General features: G+C 37.0%; 1 protein-coding gene and 1 long non-coding RNA gene across 6 annotated transcripts in view; one reads left to right on the top strand and one right to left on the bottom strand.

Annotated features, from left to right (window-relative positions):
• MDFIC (MyoD family inhibitor domain containing) overlaps window positions 1-8,314 on the bottom strand; it is a 51,601-nt gene extending 43,287 nt beyond the window's left edge. The window contains exons 1-3 of one of the 5 annotated variants that reach the window (XM_042792114.1): window positions 8,188-8,314; window positions 7,261-7,856; window positions 5,917-6,072 (exon numbers count right to left, since the gene is read on the bottom strand). In XM_042792114.1, the coding sequence (XP_042648048.1) occupies window positions 5,917-6,007 (91 nt within the window). In that variant the 5' untranslated portion in view covers window positions 6,008-6,072; window positions 7,261-7,856; window positions 8,188-8,314. Of the gene's footprint in view, window positions 1-4,133; window positions 4,174-5,916; window positions 6,073-6,361; window positions 6,385-6,553; window positions 6,772-7,260; window positions 7,857-8,187 lie in introns of those variants that run through there. The other 4 variants (XM_032998763.2, XM_032998761.2, XM_042792115.1 and 1 more) reach the window with 4 other exon arrangements.
• A 2,165-nt stretch (window positions 8,315-10,479) lies between these two features.
• LOC116963141 lies at window positions 10,480-24,563 on the top strand. The gene is made up of 5 exons (XR_006165278.1): window positions 10,480-10,915; window positions 11,815-11,905; window positions 18,992-19,082; window positions 22,739-22,816; window positions 24,340-24,563. It is a non-coding gene; the product is annotated as an uncharacterized LOC116963141 (long non-coding RNA).
• The last annotated feature ends 163 nt before the right edge of the window (window positions 24,564-24,726 follow it).

The raw sequence follows: 24,726 nt of genomic DNA, 5'->3' as shown, positions 1-24,726 counted from the left end.
CAACCCTCAGAAGGCCTGAGTTATCCCTGAACAAGCAGACACAGAGACACAGATTTAAACATGCATGTCCAAAGCTCAAACCATCTAAAACGGAATTTTGTCCTTCAAAGCAAAGAGAAACTACAAAAAAAAAAAAAAAAAAAACAAAACAAAACACAAAAAATAAAAAAATAAAAAACCCAAACAAACAAAAAAACCCCACACAAAAGTGAGGAACAAAAAGTTGAAGAATGTTTCCAAAAGAAAAGATAACCATACAATTCTCTGTCTCAAGCCTACAGAAGTTGGGAGGGATTGAAGAGCATGTGGCAAATGCTGCATTTCTAACATTTCCTTTGTTCATTAATATCCTCGCTGGCAAGGATCCACTGAGGATGCTATTTCCTACAAAAAATTCCACTGTTCACAACAATAACACAAAGGAACCACGATAATACCAGGTTTCACAATTCAACCATTAACAGTAACACCCACCAGCTAGTTCATTAAATGCCTAAAACTTTTAGGCACTTCAAATAACAAGTAAGTTCAACTGTACTATTTGTGTAACAGAATGCCTATTCCATTTCCTGATTTGGCTGAAACGATCTCATTTCATTAGTGACTGGTTGTACAATCTAATTAATATTGATAATCCACAAATTATGGAGCTGGAAGCCTCCACTTAGAGGTCTGATTGTTTTAAAACTAAAATAACTAATGCGGTTTTATTTCACCTCAGTGGCTTTCACTTAAATGTCTCATCACAACTGTCAATGGCCTCAAAAAATGCCACTGAAAAAAAAGTCGTCTCTTAAAATTAGAGCAATTCAGCTGAACTTCTTGGAAAGCTCTTACACAGTATTTTCCAGGTGTGAGCTATGGAACAGCTATGAATGCCCCACAAGATTGACAGCCCTGGACAAATTTCAGTCATGATAAATTAAAAATTAATAGCAACATGCAAATAGGTACTCTGCACTATTAAAAGCATTAAAAAGTTCAAATACATAAATGAAAACTTCTTTTCACAAATAATCACAGTAATTGTCACATAGTCAGTTATAAATTTATGACATTCATCCAACAGTGTTTCACATGCGTACAAAACTAGTTTCACCTAAGTGTTAAGCAATACTCAGCTATGGCTGTATTAGAAACAGCATGGGCCACTAAAAGTGGGCCTGTACAGTGAAAGAGTTGATTTTAAGGACACATTCCATATTATACATGTTCCAGGGGCTTTCTACTTTGGCCTAACTCTCAGATTTATTCTCAAAGACTGAAGGTTTATTCATGGCTGGAGGGCATTAGGCACATTCCTGAAGTGCATCCTTCAGATTACTCTGTCCAAAAGGAATCCAGACCAGGTCACTCCCCAGGATCACTCCACAATGCAAACCAAAGCGGGGGCAAACAGATTTACTTCAAAACTGCATTGCTGATCCAAATGAAAACAGTAGCATTGCTGGATGCTACTTATTAGGAAAGAAACCAAGTGTTTAACACAAAGAGGAAACTAACTTCTGAGGGCCTGGAATTGAATTTGAGAATAATTATTCTGATATAAAATTAGCCTATGAGATGGAACAAAGGTATTTAAAATTTGATGTAAGACCTTTACAGTCAACTTTATTAAATACAAGTCTATCACACTCATGTGGACATGAATCACTTTACTGGAACGGCATACACGTGAAACTGAAAGCAGAAGTATATTTTTATGACAAACTAGAGACACAAAAGTTTTAGGTATTTTAGTCGGTAACATTCAATAAATGCCTCTATTGACAGACAGCAACAAAACGAATTAACACAGATCCACTCAACTCTTGTCAGGTTGCAAGTGAGAACACAAATACAGAGGAAGTATTTGGTAAGTCTGAGCAATCTGAGTGCACTGGTTAACTGTTAAAATAAAAATCCATTACTCATAACACTGAGGCACTGCTGGTAAAGTGCAGTAATTACGGTGATAGTAATCGTTGTTGCCTCAAGAATGTCTGAACATTCCCCACAGTAAGTCTTCTGTCACCCCATCTCAACTAGCCAGAACATTCCTTTAGTGCTCCTTGTCATGAAAACAGTTAAGCACAGAAAACTTGAAGAGGTTTGAATCACATTCTTGAAAAGGAGCACATGCTTTTTGCACTTTTCCAAATAGAGGTATTAGTTGCTGAATATGGTTTCTTCAGACACCAAATCAGAACTGCATCTCCATCCAACAACAGTGACATGATTGACACCACAGAGAATGGTCACTTACAGAACTTGACCCTTAATATTTCTACTAGAATTCTCCACCCTTCTCCCCCATGCCATTAACAAAAAAAAAAAAAAAATCTAGTGGATTTCCATCATCTAAAGAGTTATTACAAAGTTCTTATAGTTGAAGTGCAATTATCAGCCTCAATTTCATAATAGGATTTTTATTATTATTACTTATTTTCCTTCTAGATTGAGAAAGTTAAGTATTATTCACTTGTTATTCTAGGTTACATTTAGTTATCAACAAGCAAAAGTAAAAGCATTCCAAATACTTTATAGATGACAGTCCTACATTTTCTAAAATGTGTCCTAATTCTCTAAATATAGTTCCAGCTTCATTTGAATTTCTCTCTTCTATTCTATGGTTTATTCAAATGCAGAGGATTTAATGAAAAAAATCTACCCATAGTCCAGGCAATAATCATGACATGACCTCTAACGTATGAAACATTTTCCTTAAAGCAGAGAGGCTAATGGTCACTAATTGTCACATTTCTTGCTCGGGGACATTATTTTGGTACCTACCAGTGGAGAAAATACTTGATCACAACCAAATTGAAGTGGTCTGAGCATAAAGATGACACTATTCACTGCCTACATTACACAGCACACAGGTAGCAGTAGTCATAATTTGATTCTAAGGCCTGTGGAGCTACAGGAGAAGAGAGACAGCATGACCAGGATCTTGAAAAAGGGTACACAAGTAGAGCTACTATTTCAGAAGGATGTGACAAAAATTAACTAGATGTTTGCAGAAATTATGTTAAACCTTTCATCCTGTAGTCTGTACCTGAGAGCAGCAGACTCCATTGGCACAGATAATGGTTTAAAGACTGAAACTGAGTATTGACATTACCACAAAAGAAGACGCTATGATTTCATTTGCTGTCTCTCATAGTACACCAATTGTGGAGGGGCAAAACCCAATAATCTCACTAACATTTATGCATTAATTAAAAAATTAGTTAACAAGGAAGAACAGTGGTGGGGGAGATATTGAGAGAGCACATTGGTGAAAGTAACATATAAAAATTCTTTTAAGTTGTGAAAGCCAGAGCATGCCACATCTGTAGGCCAAACTATGTCTCAACCCATGGTTTTCATCATGTCCACAACTGATATACATCCCTGCAATCTGCCAAAGCTTTATTGATTTTGTCTGTTTTTTAATTAAGTTGTGGGATAACTATTTGTTGATTATTAAGAACTCAGCTGAAGTTCCTTTTCCATTCATGGAAAAATACAGTTTGGCTTCAGCATCTGAATGTATATGATAGCAAGCAAAAGGAGCACTCTGAAGACCTGGATGTTTTGATGATACCTCATAGAACTACAGAAGAGAAGACAACAAGTCTGTTCTCAGGATATAAGGTAGCTATACCAGTTAAACTAATGTAGAAAGCATATCTAAGTATGGTGTTATCATCCAAAAATTATTTTTCACTAGAATGCAGTTAATACTTTATTATACATACAACATAAGGCATTTTTTTCTGATTAAGGAATTTTTATTCCTAGGTGGACACATATTTCAAGCATCTCACTGTAAATATATGGAGTCATCACATAAATATGATGAGGTGATTCTAAGTAAAGTAGTAATTATTTTAAATTATTGCAGATTTTTCCAAATATCTCTAGCCTATTTCCAGAAATAATATGAACTTCAACACAACTTTTAATACTATCACCAAATTCTAGAGAAATCAGTGTAATTTTGGTTGTCCTGGGGGTAGTATAGAAAGAGGAGGGGGTGTTGAAAGTCCTAGACGTATTATCTTAGATCTTCAGTCCTGGAATATCTGGATTACCTTTCCCTGTAACCACACACTGCAAGGCTGACAACAGAAATGCTGGAATATAGACTGGAAATGTTATGAACTCACCTCTTCCTCTTTCCACCCCCATTTCCCCAACAGACTTAGGCTAGAAAAAAGCAACAAATATCCACAGTTATCCTTAAATCTAAGTTCATTAGAATAAAAAATATGTATTTGAACACTGAATTCTGTAAAAAAACAGCCTTGTCTTTCTGTGAATTATACATATGCTTTAAAATTGAGTGTGTGCCTTGAAAAGTGTGGCCAGTGAACAAACCTGAATCAATACATTACACTTGTTTGTACCTTACTGATCCATAAGAAAGTAATTTTGTAATCCTCCACCTCAACAGCTGTGAGCTGTAATTGTGTCATTCAAATTTTCTGCACATAACTTGTCTGTGGACAGAGCAGTATTTGTTTCCTTACTTTTCATAAAAAGTAAAGCATGTACTGAAAATCTTACAAAATGGAATCACATAAGATTTCATTTCATAGTGAAAACTCAATTTAAAGTGGCACTGTAAGAATGAGATAACTTTCCAGGCTAGTTAGTTCACTGACTTACAACTTCAGCAACTTTGATGTATGGCCTACATGCAGGATTTAACCAGTGTGGCCTCTTGATCACATGACAGATAAAAACAACACATTGAAAACAAATATGTATCACAGACACCGAAGTTTCTGGCAAAAACATTATTCTAACAGTTCAGTTCTGCATGCTTGATCTTCTGTATCTAATCTTTTATTATTATTCTTTTTCACTGTTTAGAAGTTATGAGTCATTCTCTAGGACAAAAAAAAACAGCCCAACAATAAGATAAGTATAAGCCAATTTAATATGACTCCCTGCCAGAACATTTTTTACTTAGCTACGGATACTTTCTGGTTTCTCAAATGAGTCTTCAACTTTGATTTCACATAGCTATTGATTTTCCAAGTTACAAAAACAAGACTGGATCTTTAATCCACAGTTGCACAACTGTGTTGCCAGGCTCTGCTCCAGTTAACCAGTTATGAATAAAGTTACAGTTTTTGAACAAGCTTATTTGTCTGTTCTTCAGAGACTTTTTAAACTCCTGACAGAATTCTGGAAAACAAAGCTGTAGCTGTAAATGTAAAAAAAAAATATTAAGTCTCATCTTCACAGACCAGGACTCAAGAGGCACACATACCTCCCCTATTTTGAGGATAACCTGCAATACACCTTGTCAAACTTCCTCACATGAAGGTGATCAAGGCATCAATGTATTTTGTGCAAATGCAAAGAAGACATAACTTAAAGAATTTCTCTTTGAGATGAATGTACTTTTAAACAACCTTCTGAACAGCTGATACCAAACAAGTTAATATGCTCAGAAACTGATTTTAGCTGCAGCATCACAAAGTAATCTAAGAAAAAAAAAACAAGAAAGTGACCTCCAACCTGAACAACACTCCTGCTCCTGGATCAACCTTTCTCAGTTTACTGCAAGACCTGGAAGGAGAGCTTTACTGGAAAAAAATTCTAAACATGAACACAAAGCTGAGAAACAAGAAAGCAATTTTTAAGCAGCAGCATCTGCCTCTGAATGACTGCAGTTTTTCAAGTACTGAGAACCGGTGCTGACATCAGTGAATCTTTTTTTTTTTTTTTTTTTTTTTTTTTTTTTTTTTTTGCATTTTCTACATAGGAATTTCTAGTTAAAACAATAAAGAGGTGGAAGTGAAAGTGTTACAGAGTTGCACCAAAGAAGGGAGGTCGAGGGGAGGGGAAAGAGGGGGTTAAAACCCACAAAACAAATCGGCAAATGTATCATTCAAATAAAAGGCGCAACAATTACAGAGAAACTTTAAAGCAACTTACCTCGAGGGAGGGAGATCAAAGCGCGGCTTTCAGTCGGAGCTTGCTCTGGCCCTTCAGGCCCCGGAGGAAGAGGTTCTCTCACTTGGGACATCTGCCAGCTCTCTCACCCAGTAATACAGAGCCTGCACCCCCCTCCAACAAAACTAACACGCGACCCTGAAGGAACAAGCAAATGAAAGGGCTCGTTAATGTATTTTATGCGGAAAACTCACGGCTCGGGGGCGAGGGACCGAGGAGGGACGGCAACGAAGCGGCGGCAACTTCGCGGCGCGGCGGCGGGCGCGCTGCCCGCCCCCCACGGCGAGCACCCGCGGGGCCGGGGGGCGGCGGCCGCGGGGCGGGGGCGGCCGCGGGCCGGGCGGCCGCGGGGGGACCGGGGGGTGTGCGGGGGTGTGGGGAGGGGGGGGCCCGCCCGCCGAGGGGGAGCCGGCCGGCAGCGCCCTACCTCCGCATTTCCTCCCGCTCCGCGCCCCGGCCGCGGGAGCCTCCGCGCCGCCGCCTCGCCGTTTCTCCCCCCGCCGGCGGCCGCCGCCTCCTCTCCCGCTGCCCGCGGGGCCTTCCCCCCCCCCCCCCCCCCCCCCCCCCACCCCTTCCCGCCGCCTCCCCCGGGCAGGGGCGCGCACACACTGGCACTCACGCCCGCTGTCCCCCCGCCGCCGCCGCCACAGTCACTCCTTCTCCATCATTTCCGGACAATGAAACATCCCGCTCCGGCTGGCGGCGGCCGCGGGTCGGGGCGGTGGTTTGTGCAGGTCCCGCCGCCTTCCAGCGACCGGCCCGCGGGCTGGGCCGGGCCGGGCCGGGCCGGGCCGGGCCGGGCCGGGGCGCCTCGCTGCCCCGCGCCGGGCCTCCAGCCACCGAAATTCCCCCCAGGAGGCCAAAACGCGTCAAGCAGAAATAAGAAGTGAAAAAAAAAAAAAAAAAAAAAAAAAAAGCTGAAAGGCAGGCTTTCATGCCTGGACAGGATTTGCAGCTGTAGCGCTTGGCAGCGGTGCGGGGGCACTTTTAATGGTGCAGGCGCTGGCTCAGAAGTTGGCCGCGGCGGTCCCCGTTCGCCTTCAACCAGTTGCGCCTCAGCAGCGGGGTGTGGGGGCACGTGAAGCGCCCCAGGCCCCCGCGCCCGTCCCGCCGGGCTTCCACCCCGCTCGGGGAGATCCGTTCTAACGCAACCCAACCCTCCCGGGTACCTTAACAGGTAACCTACAGACAGGTGTGTAGAAAGGGCTTTAAAGCGGGCGTACAAAGGTACTCAAAGGAACACGAAGGACAGAACAAGCGATTTTCAAAAGTAAAACCCTAGAGTGCCAACGTCTTCCTCCACCCTCCTCTCCCAGCTGGTGTTACCTGTGCGTTCTCTAGATGGGAAATACATCTCTTTCCCATGGCACAGACCGATTTGATCGTCGGCCTCATGCGCTGTTCTTGCCCACATCATGGCGTGCTGCGGTTATCACTCCTGTGTGTGCCGGTGTCCATAAGCTACGTGCTCTACTTTACATACGCTACCACAGTATATCACCTTTCTCTATCAAAGTCTGTCCATGTTTAAACTGTAATTTTCTTAAAACTTACAACCAGACTTTTTATTATGGTTTAGTAAATGCACTCTACTAGTATGTCTCATTACAGCGTACAGCTAGGTATTTGGGGGGAAACAAAATTAGGCAGACAAAACAGCCAAGTTAGAGACTACATCCTAACATAAGAGACTATAACTGATGGTTATTTATTTCGATATCATAAGTGCTATGTTCGGGTACTTAAAAGTTCGCTTCTTAATGTTTAGCATTTCCCTGCAGTGCTTGCAAACCAACCAGGATAGAGTGTAAGTACCTGAGTAGGAGCCAGTTCTGCGTGAGACCACACACTTCAGGGCCTCCTCTTATTTCAGAAGTCATCAGTAATTTTGCACCACTGCATAGCTTTATTATTGGTCATTACTGGTGCAAAAGAGAATAGTGTGATGAAAGACGCTTATACTTTCATCTGAGAAATGCAATAATTTTTAAGTATTTCAGTACCTAAGATGTTCTTTGGTACAACATAATCTTTCATGGTAAAATAGAAAAATAAATGGTTTATGTGGGGATCAAGCTCTGTAAAAAATCCATTTTGGGCACACAAAATTATTATCATACTGCATAATAATAATATTGGTTTCAATATCTACACTTTTCATCTACAAAAACATTGCATAACTTTCCATAGTTCCTTCTCTCCTTGCTGTCCTGGGGGCAGAGCAATTGAGACATAAGGTAGGATGAGACTTACCTCAAACTCCCAAGTGAGTCAGTAGCAGAAGAGAGGTTATGACTCATACTCAACATACAAACTTGTGTTTTTCCCTCTGAAACTGGAAACAGCAGAGAACAGTGGGAGGAGCAATAATTTAGCTAACCACACCCTGCCTTCAAAATATTTAATTGGATAATAAATGCCTGTGAGGATCTAGATACCATCCAGGGTTGGTGTGTGTTTTTTTTTTTTTTAAAAAAAAAAAAAAAACCTTATCTATGAAACCCATATGGTAAACTCCATGGAGTTCAGTTTATCTTCTTTAAAAAGATGATGGGATGAGCTCGCCCTGCCAAGGTTCAACTGTGTAGCAGCCTACAGAGTTTAAAGCAACTAAGTGAATGGAAGAGGATCTTCAGCTGATATTGCAACTGATGCAGTGGGAGATAACCCTAAGCAAAATCAGAATAAAAAAAAAGATAAGGGAATTCAATATACAAAAGGCACAATTCACTGAAATAGCACATTAAAAATACTGTGCAATACATAATACATTACATACCAAAGATTGTGATGGTTTTAAAAAGATGGGTCTAGATGTGGTGACTGTTAATGAGATACCACAGATAGGCAAGTTCATTGACATAAGCCAATGATACAGCACTTCCTGACAGTACAATAAAGTTCTAACAAATACACAGCTAATCTAAAACAATTTTTGTATTACTTTCTTTTAAAATATGTATCATTCTAAAATGTTATTGAAAATTCTTGGGAAGTGGGCAGTTCTGACTAACAACAGCAGCCTTTCAAGTAGGCTACAAATAAGAGATATGCTTTATTTTGCTAGAGCAACCAAGTTATAGGCTGTTGCACATATGTACTCCAATATACTCTTCCATTGCTAGATCATAAAATTCAGGTATGGTCTTCTAGACAACTAATGACAGATTTTGGGATGGATGTGAAGAGAAGCTCGAAACACTTGTAAATAGGCAGTAAGTGTAGTCTGTAGGCAGGTAAAAATTTTCTGAAAAGAAAAAAAGAAGAAAACCAAAACTACAAGTTTTTTTCCCTGTTAAAAAAATTCTGTAAACCAGATTCCTACTGTAAGTGCACAAAATGCAGAATATAATCGTATGTCTTCAGGACAAAATTGGTCGTGATCATTTTCCAGTCTGAGCTCCTACACAAACCATATGATATATATTACCTTCAGCTAAAATAGACTTGTCACTGAACAAAAGTGTTTTAGAAAGACAGAAGTTGTTTATTTAAAGTAAACCCACAATATCCTGAAATTAACTGCTGCAAAGGTTGTTTACTTATATTATTTAAAACTTGAGCTATATTTCTAGCTTCAATTTTCCAAGGCAAATTTTAGTCCTTGAGGTTTTTTTGGATATAAGTTAATTTCTTGTGGAGGAGATTTTGGAGAGCAGAGTTGCTCATATAAACAATGCTGTAGAAAGCTTGTGCATAACTCTTCAAAAAAAAAAAAACATTATTAAAAATATTACTGCTTACATAGTGAAGAAAAGTGATAAATAGCTATTACTTATGGATCAACACAAGGTGTAGGTACCCAAATTTTCTCCCCATCTTAACACCTACCTTTCCATCCTCAGGGCTGCTTTTTAACTCATGCTGACTTCCTTCCATCAGTAGGAACAGAGGGTACTGAAGATATTTTACCTCATTCTCAACATTCTGGATCACTTAATGGTTCTGAAAGATGGACAAAAATATTTAGTAAATCCTTTTGTGATTAGTTTCTTGTACCTTAGTACCTGTGAGTTCAAGCTATCCCTCTGCTTTGTCTAAGAACATGATTTTCAACTTTGTAATATGCATTTTTAACATGTCTATTACTCTCAACTTCATGGCTCTTTTCAGTATCAGGATCATGGCAAGATATCTGTCCTAAAAATTTTATAGTGTGGCAAAGGTGAAATGAGAAGACTGTAATAGTTAAAAGTGCTAAATAAAAGATTTGTTAAAAGCAAATTATATTATAAATAACAATATTACAAGTGAAGCTTACAAACTGTTTGTTTGTGGGTTTTTTGTTTTTGTTTTTGTTTTGTTTTGTTTTTTTAATTTAGATCAGAAGCAGAAATATATACAGTATACACATAAAAACACAGTAAAATGGAATTTGAAGGTAACTACCATGTGACATTTCAAAGTTTGGAGTACTTTTTGTTGCTGGTGTTCATGGCCTAGCTTGTATATTACCCTTCTCCAAAAAATCCTGTTTAAGGACATGGAAATTGTCAGGTGGCAGAACAGAGCTGGATGCTGCTGTGTTGTAGATTAGGATTTGTACTCTTTTTAAATCATCACCGCCAAAGTGCTGTGGGATTGATGGTGCCTTAGACACCAGCTGATCCTAACAGGACAACCAACTCCCTCTAGCCCAAGGAAATCTACCTCCAATGACCACAAACATAGAAACAAATAAACAGTAGGATTCCTGAAAGGAAATTGGAGACATGCAGATTTAACTCCTTCCATAACCAGAAATGGAATAAAGAAATGCATTCCCTTTTAGAGAAACAATTTGTTCCAGTAATGCTGTACATTGCAAGCAGAAGTCTTTCTACTGTAAATGATTCTTGTCCAGGTTTGATGTTTTTCTGCTACAGGATGGACTCCACAGTAGGGAGAAGTGGAACATGAGGCTTAATGACTGCTATGTGCTGGCTCAAGCTGTCAATTGAGAATTAAACTCAGTGTAAACAAGAATTTAAAATATGAAAAGGTATTTCTTTCCATTTTATTTTTCTGTTTATAGTAGGTATAATAGTATATGAAACATTTTGTTTCTGTAAAGTATTTTCTAACACCGATCGCAAAGATTTCATTAAAATTGATAAATGATGAAGTAAAACAAAATAAAGCATTCTCAGATGAATTATTGGTGATGTAACTCCAATGAAGTCCAAGGAGTTGCATGAAGATGAATTCAGCTCAACAAGCTTTATCCTACTTAGGGCAAAACACATCACATGTCATGGTTTATGGTAGTTTCAGCTATTCCTTAGCAAGCTCAAGCAAGTAGCTCACTCAAGCAGGTAATAGATCTCACATGAAAAAGTAACAGATCATATATTGAGGCATGCAAAATGACGTTTCATCACAACAAAATGTCAACTAGTAATTCATTACATTCCTACAAATAAGTCAAGAAGAAATATTCAGTATTCAACTACAACTAAGTGTGCTGGATTGCAACAGTTAATTTATTTGCACATATTCCCTTCAGTTATTCTGCTTTTCACTTTGCAGTTAGTATTGCACCTTAATAAAACACTTATTTAGGACTTCAGAAGAAATTTGAAATTCAGCAAAAATGAATGTTTCAAACTCTGTAGTTAATGCATTCAAGATTATTTGAACCTTTTCTTGGCATTAATGATCATCTCAGCAAAGATAAATGATGGACAACAGCATCTTTTGAGTTAACGGGATCGGAAATTTAATATTGTTTAGAAAGTGTGGCTAACTGAATACAGAATATTGTAACATGAACTATATCGAGACTTAACAAATTTAAAATAACTTAATGAATTTACCTGAATAATTTAGTCATAATAATCCTAGAGCCTGTATTTATAGCAAGCAAAAAAGCCTAAGACAAATATTTCTGTATCTTTTCAGGTTAACAAGGCTCCTTTTGCTTCTGCAACCTGAGCATTATCTGGATCTGGCATTATTCTACATTAGTATTTTACACACATTCCTCACAATTGTGAGTATTCATGAAATTTACATTACTTTTTCTCAGCAGTATCAAACTAATTGCCAATATCAAATGATGTTTGCAAAAATACCTTTTCTAGAATTCCACAAAAGTAAAAATATTTCCACATGAATATTTCCATATGAATACCTAGTCAATCCCCCCCCCCCCCCAAAAAAAAAAAAAAGTTAAAATGAAAAATACTAAAACAATCATATTTTACAAATAGAATAAATAATGCAGTGGAACAGAAGACTGTGTGTTATATTGCTGTGTGAGATACATCCAGTGATCTATAAAAATGTAGTTAATTTTGTGCATCTTCAACAGAAGTTCATAATACACAGTACAGTTGCTCCCTTTGAGCTGCCAGAGAGTACACTGTGAATGAGTATAAAAAATATTTTGCTTTCTATCTTATATTTTCATAATATAGAATGCTCTTACTTACATATTGTGTATTATTACTAATACATATTCAGAGGATATATTGTAACAGCTCCATTGGAATCACTAACATGTATGCTGTGAACGTGTATTAACAACAGAATGCATTTGCATATTATGAGTCCATAATACTGAATAGACAATCAAATCTTTGATGAAAAGTCATTGCTATACATACAAGCAGAAGTTATTTTCTTATGCTCATCACTCACAACTGTGCTGTCTTGCACAGGCATTTCTCACCCATATTTTACAACTCACAAAGAAAAAAAAAATCCAGTACTGAAACAATTCTGTGAATTATAGCTTTCTTGAAGTAAAATATTTAATGAGGTCTTTTTTTTCCTCTCTTTATTCTGTCTCATAATCAATATTTTCTTTAGTTGCTTGAATATATCCTCCTGGTTTTTCATTTTGGCATCCATATAAATGACTGGACTCAAATGCTCATTCGGATAGTACACCTAAAATACAGATCATAGGAGAAACAAACAAAAAAGTAAACCTCACTCAGTTCTACTAGTATCTTTAACTATCATGATTTTGTTTGTTTGTATATTTGCTTAAAATAATGAGGGGGTTGCCAGCGAGGAGCATACAATTCTCTAGATTGGAGAGCACTAAAATTACAAAATAATATTACAAAATAGTGTGATTACAAAACTTCATTTGGATCAAAAAGTTATTGTTTTCCTACATTGACAGATGAGCATCCTGGCAACCCATGCAAGTAAAGATGGGAAAAGGCACCCTTACTTGTCTAAAACAGTGAATTAAAAAAAAAAAAAATCTTCTGCCTCAGTTTCTTGCTTAGCTAAATTAAAGTAATGCAAATCTTGGGTCCAGGTCTGACATAATTCTATATCTGTGATCCTGGGATGGGGATTTTCCCCAGGAAGCAAAAGAAAATCTTAGGATAACTTGGGTTTTGCTCAGTTCCCTTCCTCATCATATAGACTTGCTGAAATAACTAGAAAGACACAAGAGGAAATTACATATACCATTTCAAGGACTGCATAGAGACCATGCTGACTATTAGTTTTAAAATACTTTCAGTTGTATAATTTTAATAAGCAGTACCGAGAGGGATTTTATATTTCTGGTATCACCACAGAGACATTAACTCCAAAAAGCAGATAAGTACTTTGGCAATTAATGGTAAGTATAAACTACCAGACATACAATAACCAAATATTTATGCATGACTATAATAATATCTCAGCTAAAATATTAATAAAATCAGAAAACACAAATTAGATTGAAAGGGTCCCCGCATATAGCTGGTACTTTTGGATCACATATATGGTGTTGCAGTACTGCCCACTGAATGATGGACACAATGATATTCTCCATTAACAAGTGTAATATCTGCCACATATCAGAGAAAGAGAGTGTGTATGTGGACATAAAATCACTGGAATTTTAATGTTTTCCCTTTAAAAGAAATGGTTACATTTTAGTTTAGTGAGGAAGCCTATTACATTGTACAAATTCCTTCATTTCTCTTTTCATTTTTCTGTGGTTTATTTCAAACATTTTAAAGTATTAATGAAAATGCTATAAAAGTCATAATGTTAAAGTATAATTTTGTTTAACATTGTTTTACATTATAAGAGCTATAAACAGGCTCTTGTAAACTTACAAAAGTAGTTATTTTGAGGTCTGAGCTGTTTTTTTTTATGTTATGACTGTAAATAAAAGTAAGATTGTTTGTACTCAATTGTATTCAATTATTTTATAATTCTAACATGCTAGTTCTCTCAGAGATTTTTTCAAGATATAAATGCCAGAATTCTGTAAATTACCTTGATCATCAGTGGTCAACAAAAACAAGTTAAATACTCCTCTGTGGTTTTCCAAATTGAGCTTTACATCTTCTCAATAAATTATTTGGATTTTCAAGTAAATACACTTTATTATAATATAAGTAAAATTCTGATAATCATAATCTACGGCCAAGTAAAATGTAAACTATTGTGGCATGGGTGCTTTCACTGTAGATCTCTGACATTACAGTCCTGGATCTCTGACCTGTTCCTGATTTTTGCCCAATTTTATTATATTAGTAAAATATAATTCTTTAAAAGTCAGACTTTTAAATGTAATAGTGGTAAACCAATCCTGAGCTTGATCCAATACTCTTCAAAGTATTTCAAGCACACTTTTATTGTGGGCTTCAAGAAGGTTTTACACCTGGCTTTTAGGGTAAAAGGTATATTTTTAATTAGTTTACACCATAATTTAGGAGTTGTCCTGGTTTCGGCTGGGATAGAGACAATTTTTCTTCCTAGTAGCCAGAATACTGCTGTGTTTTGGATTCAGTTTGGGATTTGGTATGAGAAAAATGTTGATAATATACTGCTGGTTTTAGTTGTTGGTAAGAGATCAAGGACTTTTCAACTTACCATGTCCTGCTAGTGTGCAGGTGCACAAAAAACTGGGAGGGAGCACGTCCAGAGCAATGGACCCAAATTGGCCAGTGGAATATTTCCTATCATACAATATCATGCGCTGTATATAGAAAGGGGTTGGCTGGAAAGCTATGGGGGTCTTCTTCCAGGACTGAGATTTCAGGATTTTCTCTCCTCCAAGATCACTAACCAGGAATGGGCTGGACATTGGTCGGCAGGTGGTGAACAATTGCATTGTGCATCACTTGTTTGCATATATAATAATAATAATTATGATTATTATTACTATTATTATTGATGTTGTTTTAATTATTATTTTTATTTTATTTTATTTCATTTTAATAATTGAATCAAGGGAGTAGCACAAATGTTACTGCCATTTTTTCTCATGTATTTGTCACTTGCAATGGATACAGGAGGCATCCCAGACTGCTCCATGTTTTCCCCACCACAGGACCAGTCTGTTCTGAGGATGAAATGGGAGAGCTCCTTCTATAATCACCCCACACTCTCAGCCCAAAATAATAAATACTTCTCACCAGAACTGTATCTTGCCTCTTCATATTAACATTTGTGGGTTATTCTGAAAAAGAATCATATAAAATTTAGTAAAGGGTTATTGAAATGGTCTCTCAAAACACCGTAGTATCACCAAGGTATTATTTTCTTCAGGAAAAAAGTACAATTTACATCTGGAAATTTATGTGAAGGAGCACTCATAGCCTATATTCAATAAGTATCTTCTTATGCCTGCCATTGTAATGGGATCAAATATGCTATGAAATAAAAAAAAAAAAAAAAAAAGTGAGAACATGAAAATTAGGCAAGTCATGATGTAAAATCTTGGTGTCATATATGAAGAATTAGTACAAAAAACCTAAATCTTCAGAAACATCTATGTTATCAGCCATTGAATTTTCTTTTCATAAAACTGTACCTGGAAAAGGTAAAACACGACAGTAAGCAGGAGCACAAAGGTATGCTATTTTTTCCTATTTAATACCAAAATAGAACTCTCCCTTATGGCATCCACAGCTTCTAATATCTTGTCACACTTTAAATTCTTCTGCTTTATGAGATTCGTTATGGAATAAGAAGTGGTGAATAGCACCAACAAGCTCCCGTGACAAAAGAGACAGTATAATAGTTTTTAAAATAAAGTAGAAGATATTTGATCTCTTTTTCTCAATGTAAATGTGTGTACTTGGGAACAATGGGGTGACTGACCTCACAGTAATGAAAACAAAATCAGAATCTTGACCTATCTTTAAAATACTGCATTAATTCGCTCTGCAGTTTGCAGGGAAATACACAATTTCTGAATCTGGTAGAATAAAGAGAAGGTTTTATGAATACACAACAGATTTCTGTGCATATACATTAATGTTTGTCAAATTATCTGTCTAGACACCCATAGTTAACTACACTCACAACATACATGCTTGAAGGATATGCTACAGTAGACCATGAGATTATACATTTATCCTAATTTGTGAAGGTGGATGCCTAGAACTCATGGATGGAAAAAGATATGTTATGAAGTATTTAATCCTAATCAAAGTTTATTAAAGAAGACAAAGTAACAGTAAGGCAAACCTACAGTATTTTAGAAAAAAAAAAAAAAATCCCACAAGCTGGATTTCTTATCTTGCAATACTTAGTGAAGTTTTATGATTTATTTTAACCCTGAAGTGGGTTTTAAAAATCCCTAATTATATTAATGTACTAAAAGAAATACAATTGTCACTTAGTTTCATTAAGCATGACAGGTGACAGTTCCAAAGATAAATGCTGAAACTTGTGAAAATTGCAAGTTCAGGTTGAAGTGACAATAATATGATAGCAATGGGATGGAATTGTGCTGCTCACTGCATTAATCAATACTACAATTTATTTTTTAATATATGAAGAATGTTTAATTTCATTAATTTATGACTAGGTTCTTTCTACTTAAGTCTTCATTTTGGTCTTTGGATTTTTGGTTTCATTTTAAAACATTCTAGCTATTTATAAATCCATGGTCAATCTCATAAAATATCACTGTTGGGAAATAAACAGTTTTCTGCATGCCATGTGCAATCTGGGAGATGGATAATGTAACTAAATCAGTTAAAAGGGACATGGCTCTATTAAGACTGGAAAAGTTTTACTATTGTCACCTGTGCTATACTCTGTGCAAAATCAGAAGATTTAAATTTGTTCAGTTTATGATATCTCACTTATATTTGCAAACCACAGGATACACCTGCAAACCCCTAGCAAAACCTAGCTTTTTCATTTCCAGTTGTGGGTACATACACTACTGCACCAAGTGTTATATTTAGATCAACAGAGCCTGTATCATAGTGTCACAGATCTGAAGCTCTTGAACTGGGACTGAGAGGATCCTACCATAAAATATTTTCATTACAACTTTATGATTCAAAACACAAACACACACACACACTCCATGCTGCCATGCACAGACGGGATTTACTTTATGTTGTACTTCGTGATAGCCCACATAGTTGAGTTTTAGTACTTTGGGATAAGCGAGCAGTTAAAAACTTTAATTTCTAGCACAGTTAATCAACAGCAGTAAGGTGTGTGCACAGTAGATGTTTATGAACAGCTATCAGCAAGAATGCTTACAGCACCTAGAATAAGCAAATATCTGGACTATTTTCTTTAAGTATGGATAACTAACATATAGATGGTAATTGATATATAAATTTAAACTTCAGAAATTACAGTAATGAAACAATTTAAGCAATCTCCTTCACAGTACTATAAAATCAATATATGAAGGGTTTCTGGGGTAAACCTTTAGCTCTGGTTTGGAATACAAAACCCTTTCCAAGTAAAAATAGAGGCAATACCGAGTGTCAGACAGTACTGAGAACTACCACTGTCAACAGGTCTAAGACACCATTAGGTCTTTGACACCATTAGGGACAAGAAATAGTGTAAACATGTTGAATGTAAATAAATATATTAAGTCAAGTGTAAATGAGGATGAACCTGTTTGTAGCTTTCTCTGCTAATATCACTTATTTCTGCTCTCTGCATGTTGTATAAGCTTTAAGTTATGGACTTGCAACTTATATTGCTCTTTACATCTCCTGTATATCTGGCTCATTATTCTCATGACCTACCAAAATTCACATATAAATGGGTAATGTCTCTTAAACTTATTAATTCGGTTTGATTAAGAGACAATGTTCATAGTGGAGGAGTATATGAGGCAATTTATGGCTTTTGAGGGTGATTAAATGCTGAAGTGGAGCTGAGACAGTTGATAATCACAAGAGCTATTTATTGCTGGAATATTCCAGCCACATGAATGTTCTCCCATCAACCAGTAAGAGAAGCACATTTAACAAACAACATGAAAAAGAGATTTTTCTAGGTAAACGAAGGTAACTCTGCTCGTGTTCTGTGAAGGGCAGGTATAGGTAAAGCATATATAGAATTCGGAAGGAATATGTTCATCTCCTAAGAGCAGAGTTAAGGACAAATAATTGCAAGAGGGAGTTACCTGTGTAGAAACTGAGGGCTCAGACTGAAGTGTGAACATGAGTGATTTGAGTTAGGATTTATGACTCATTTTCATATTGCTACTGTAAATGAGTAACAATTATCATCTGCCAAACTGGCCTGTTTGCACACGTTGGAAATAAGTCCAGAGTGGTTGCAATTCTCCGGTCTCATGGGAACAGGCCTGTTTCATTTATACTTCCAGAAATATAAATGAAGTAAGGAATGATGCCTTAGCAAGAGGCTGCTACAGAATTATGAGAAAGGAGGTTCTGGTGGAAAAACCCTCATACAAGCTTAGAGAGGAAGTTGGAGTTGTGGATTTGGGGGATTTTTTTGATTCTTTTTTTTTTAGTTAATGCCATGAATCCCAAGTAAAAGGGCAATGCAGGGATACTACTTCATATTTTTTTAGACAGTGAATACCAACAGACTCAAATCATATACAGATCCCATCTAGTAGTCTGCTATACACAAAATAGCCATGTTTGGTTATTTTATTTTTTACACTTGTATTTGTGTAGAAATGAGGTAGCATTTTCTGCAGCTGAACTACTAAAACCAGGAACATTAGGCTGTAACCTGGTGACTTCCAGAACCGGGGAAACCAATCTGTCTATGTCTGGTGACATTTCTGATCATCATTCTCCTTTGTCTTATTCCTCTGAACTTATATGCATCAGTCTAAAGCTGTATAAACTTCAACCCTCTTTTCATTTAGTGGAAATTAAGAAGGAAGGTGGAAGGAAGATGCTGAAGTGTTGGGCATGCAGGTTTGGAGAGTCTGTCCAAGCAGACTACACAGAAAGCAGGTAACTTTGCTTCCACTGGCAAGCTGGTGCTTCCTTAACTGTTAGTTGGAAAAGAAATACAGCATGTTTGTCCTTCTCACTGACTGTTATGAAGAAAAAGGAAAGAAGGCCTCACTTGCCCCAGCAGTTTTCTGTCTTCATCTTTCCAATGTTGCCACTTCATATCCACTAACAATGATTCACAGAGATAAAAGTCTGAATTGGTGAACATACCTAATAGTTATTTCTAACAGCATCCTAACAAGGGCAGGAGATGGACTGTTACTGCACAGTGAAATACATGAGTATTTTTATTTACAGTTGCTAGATCTCTAATTTCAATGTCTAGTTTCTTTTCTCTAGATAATTTCAGAAGGGAGGTAGGAAGAGCAAGGAACACAGCATTGCAGGGAGGCATTGATTTTTACTCCCCTTTGCTCATAGATGCTCTGTAACTCCCGTTACAGGCAGGGTCTCACATGGTGAAAGGGCAGGACCAAGGAACTGCCTTGTTGAGTTCCTCCAGAAACTCTCCTAGAGCAGTCTGTCTCAGAGAGCAGGCAACACCAGGCATTTCAGGGAAAAGTGCAAGAAGTCAGTAATAAAAGTGTAGAATAATTCCTTCACATCTACACACAATGAGATCTTACACTAATTTGCAAAGAGCTGCTTTTTCTTTACCTCAGACACCAGGCTTTGTCCATACAAGAGACCATCCCAACACATAAATGGTTTATATCGTTCAATCATTACATTCTGTTCTTCACAAGGAAATGTATAAAATCTCACTCTAATGTGATGAGGGATTCCATTTTTTTCTCTAAAAATCACTCAAGCCTCAACTGAATACAGTCTCAATGCATCTAAATTCTGAGATTCTGAGTCCCAGCTGTATTTCTTTAAATGCAGTTTTTCTGCATCTACAATTGCATCCCTTTTTCTTTTTTTTTCTTTTTTTTTTTTTTTTTTTTCTTTTTTTTTCTTTTTTTTAATGCAGGAAACCTCAACTCTCTTCTAAAATCTACCACAAACTTTCACTGTATCTACAAGCAAAACACTTAATCTTTACATGCCTTCTTTTCATTATCTATGAAATAAGAATGGCAGTATTTGCTTCCTGGGAAGGTTACATTCTTCTGAGATCCTGAGATGGCAGGTACCAATTAATTCTAAGCAGTAATTATTTGTTAAAAGTCTCAAGACAAGACTTTAGAAAATCAGCAAATATATCTGTCAATCATCTTCCACAGGGCCATGTCAGGAAGCTCCATTAGGAGGTACCATTACCAGATTTTCAGTCTTGCCTGACTATCAGTGTTCAAGTTTGGCCTATCTCACCTGTGGTATTATTGACAGAGATGGCTTTACCCGCTTTCGCTTTCCTCAGGCAGTCAGAAAGGATATGATGACAAAATAAGAGCTACCACCAAGATAGCAGGGTAGTTATCTCTGAAAGCACACTGGGCCACGGTTTCAGAACAATCCCACAACACTATTTAGAAGTTGACTGGCTTCTTGTTAAGGACATAACAAATCAGTTTGTTCATTCTTGGGATGATAATGCCATTTCACTGAAGTACAACTGAGTTCCTTTTACATTTTCTGTGTGCAGGGAAAAAACCCATAACAATACTGTTGAGCCTTCTGAAATGAATACCTCTTGAAGCAATAAATCTGTTAAAGGAAAAAATGGTTTCTGGGCACCAGGGCTATGTGTTTAAGGATTTGAACTTTCTTAATGCCTAAAACCTGGAAAAAAAGTCCAGAAAGGACACCCAATTAGAAGGATATTGACTCATCCTGAAAAAGAGGGGGGGGAGGGAAAAAGGGAGGAAGGAGGGAAGAGATCAAGGCTTACAACAAAAGACCTATTCATTTATAACAGCTTAGCTGTGGAGCCATTCCAGCGTGCTTAAAAATACTTTATCCATTAGTTGGGAACTATTTTCTAAATGACAACTTGCTGCCCACATCTGACCACAACCAGCTCCCTTTTCACATTGAACCTAGCAAGGTTTACATTGTCAAAAGCAGCTTGCCACCTCTTCTGGACATTGTAGGGGGGTGAGGCAGAGTAAAGCAGAGGTGCTCTGTGCGAAACAAAAATCCCTGACCTCCAACATATAGAGAGGGGAAGTACAATGCCGCTTAGTTCCTCCCAGGCTATTTTAAGAAAAGAGGACAAACGAATACAACTTAACAATTTAACTACAGTTCTTCTCACACGAAAAACAGGAAGAGCATTTTAGGTTAATCACGTTATTAAAAATAAGATCATTTAATGCCTTCGTATATGAGGTCAACAATAGTCCTTTGCAACTTTATAAAAGGCTGCTTTATGTTAAGCTCTGATCACATACCTGAATAAAATCATCAAACATATATCACCAATGTTTCTATGTATTAGCCAGCAGGTAAACATTTTTAATTACAAACACTATGTACTTGTTGAACAGCAGGATTTTTTTAATCAAATGATTCTCTCCTAGGAACACTTCCTCCTCAGTTATAAAGTGGTATAGCTGGAACTATTAATATTTTATGCTAGGGACTGTGGATACAACTTCATATAAAAGCTTTTCTTTATTTGAAATGTGACTGTTGCTGTAAAGCTGGCATTTATACCTTTTCCCAGTATTTTGTTGCATATGCTTTCAGAGCTTAGTTGGAGGAAAATGAATGTCTAGTTTAATGTGTGTTTATTTCTCTTGACACATACATTGCATCCTTATGTTAGTTTGCATTGAGACTCTGGAGGAGATTCTGGGAGAATATTGTACAGTTGATCTTCTCATCAAAGTATCAGCTTTTCTAAACATGTCAGTCAACTATAGCAAAAAGTACTCTATATTGCAATATATGCTATCTGATTCACCTTCTTACAGGGATCATCTTTGTAACCTTTTCTCATGTGGATATTCTTAATAACACCAGCCCTATGTAAATGTAAAAAGACAACATCTGTATCTACAGCATCTGTTTAAAGTAAAAATGCAGTGAACAAATGCTTAAATTCTTAAAGTATTCAATAATTTATATTTGGGGTTTAGTTTTTAGATATAGAGCAGCAAGGTTTGTAAGAATTCTTTTCTTTCTTTTCTTAGTTTAGTTGATTATTTTCAAGCTAGGATGGGGAAACAATAAAGAAAATTGGCATTGGAAATAAATATTCATATGTGTCCAGTTGCTCATGAACATGGTTGCATTGTACAGAACTCGTTGAGTGTACAATAGCTGCCTTTTGAGCTTCCTGAGACATGATAGCTCTTAACCTAGGTTTGCAGGTACCGTGAAATGTTTATGAATAACACAATACAGATTCTAAAATATACCTCCTTTTATGAATACTGGCACATTGTAACCCAGCTCTGCAAGGCCTAAGAAAAATGGCAGGGCAATATCAGACATTTGTTTACATCTCACCTCCAACAAAATATAATTTTACTTTGGCTGACCTCTAAGTAGATGTAACAATTATGTAACAGAGTAAACCACAAGCCAAATAGAGAAAGAGAGACCACAGGTCACATAATCCAAAATGTACAAGAAACAAAATCTGGTTATGGTTTTGTCACGAGAAGTACTATCTATGTTTTATGTGCAGTGCTGGACTTATAAATGTTTCTAATTTAATGGGGAAATGTATCCAGATTTTAATAGCTCATTTCATTTTCTAGGCTACATCAAAGAGTGAGATGACCTCAGCGCAATACCAGGAATGAAAAGAATTCCTGAATTCAGAGCTCAGCCGCAGGGTAATTTCAGATGCCTTCCTGTCACTGCCTGGCTCCTGTCTTCTGACAAGTGGGGTGGTTGGTTTTTTTTTTTATTTAAGAGCAACATTTACCTACTGCATAGGAACACTCTGAAGATTAATTCATTTGCATGCCATGTGACATATGAAATGTGCTGGGAAACATTTCTCCGCCGTGGAAGTGCAAAAGGCATTTACAGTTCTGCTAGCACGCTGTCTGGGAGAAAGCGCCTGGTTGTCTCTGGTGACTTTAAGCTCCTTGCTCTCTTACTCCTCAGAGAACACATCAGGGCGGAAAGGAAGGGGTGTCAGGGACTGGCTCCTCTTTACAGTCCACAATGGAAAATGCTCTGTGGCCCTCAGCCCAGGCTGGTGCAGATTGCTTCCATGTCCTTACAGCAGGTCAGGTGTTGAGCCTTGCATAAACTTATCTCATTCATGCCTGGACTTCTCTGCCAAAACTGCTTTTAGCTGAGGTTGGAGCTTAATGTATATGCAGAGTTGCTAATCAGAGAAATTTGATCCTAAAGCAAAACAGAGGATGATCAGCTTGGTTACATAGATGTAGCCCATACATCATGTTCCACTTGATTATCTAATTATAATCTGTGGGACTAGTGCACTCCCTTAAAACAAAGGCTTAGAAATACCTGCCTCCTCAAACATGAGCAATTATAAGCAAGATCTTAGCACAACAAAAGCTAATTATCAGTAGCATTATAATATTCTTACAGTGAACAACTCCAAACCAAAATGTCATTATTCTTTGTGTGTACAGTAGCAATGTCCTGTGCTCCATCCATAGCATGAAAATTGAGGTACATTTGCATATCTTATTAACTTAAATAAACTTGTCCGCAAAAAAAAAACATACTAAATACAACATGAAGCAGAATTAAGAAGTTGTTAATTCTGTTTATAGAGATATATAAGAAAAGGAGTATTTGTCTAAGGACATATAAAAAATAAGCAGAGAGCATAATAGAACATTCCTCTCTTTATCCAGGTAAGACCAAATTCAAAGTAGCTCATTATATTGTCTCTGACATCAGCCAGAAGCAGATGCCTATGCAAGAACAATTATATTTCATGAGTCTACTCTTCCAGGCCACACATATTTGCAGTTCAGAACTAGCTGAATTAAATACTTCATACTCAATAGATTTTTTGAGTAGTTCATGGATTTTTCTTCCAATTCATTTTAAAACCTCTATTATCTTTTAAAACCATAAATGTCCTGTAGTAACTTAATTACATGGAGAGGTTTTTTTTTGTTGCTTTGAACTTTCTATATTCTAATTTCATCTGATAGCTACTTTTTTTCTCTAAAAGAGACAGTGCATAGTCATTCCTTCTTTAACTCCTCCATAAACTTGATGATTTTATAAGCTGCTGTTACACCCTTCTTCACTTGTCTTTTTTTCCTAGCCTGAAGAGTCTTAAGATGTTTAATTAAAAATTATATTGAAACTGTTTCATACTTTTGATCATCTTTGTTCCCTTCTCTATATCTTTCTGACTTAGGGATGGAGGGGAGAAAAGTGAACCAGAAGTATATACAGTGTTCAAGATGAGGACACGCTGTGGAGTTACAGAGAGGCCTAATGATATTTTTTGTTTCGAGCTGACATTTTCATAGAACTGTTTCTCTGCAGTTATCCACTATTTATAACTTCAAGATCTCATTCCTGAGTGTCAGGCTGTGTATGTTAAGTTAGGATTTATATATAAATAAATCTGAGGTTATTTTTCCCTGTGGACATCACTTAACTTTTATTTACATTTCATTTCACTTGTCTTTTTATTACCAAGTATTATGTTCTACAACACTTCTCAGTTGGTCCTCATCCTTTTTGTCCTGAATAACTTTGTAATACCAGCAAACTTTATTGTCTCACTTTTCACCCACCT

This window comes from Tyto alba, unplaced genomic scaffold (assembly GCF_018691265.1).
Source record: "Tyto alba isolate M040663 unplaced genomic scaffold, T.alba_DEE_v4.0 Super-Scaffold_2, whole genome shotgun sequence".
NCBI classification, from domain to species: domain Eukaryota; kingdom Metazoa; phylum Chordata; class Aves; order Strigiformes; family Tytonidae; genus Tyto; species Tyto alba.
The sequence above is the reverse complement of the archived record's forward strand: the minus strand, read 5'-3'. Positions and strand labels throughout refer to the sequence as shown.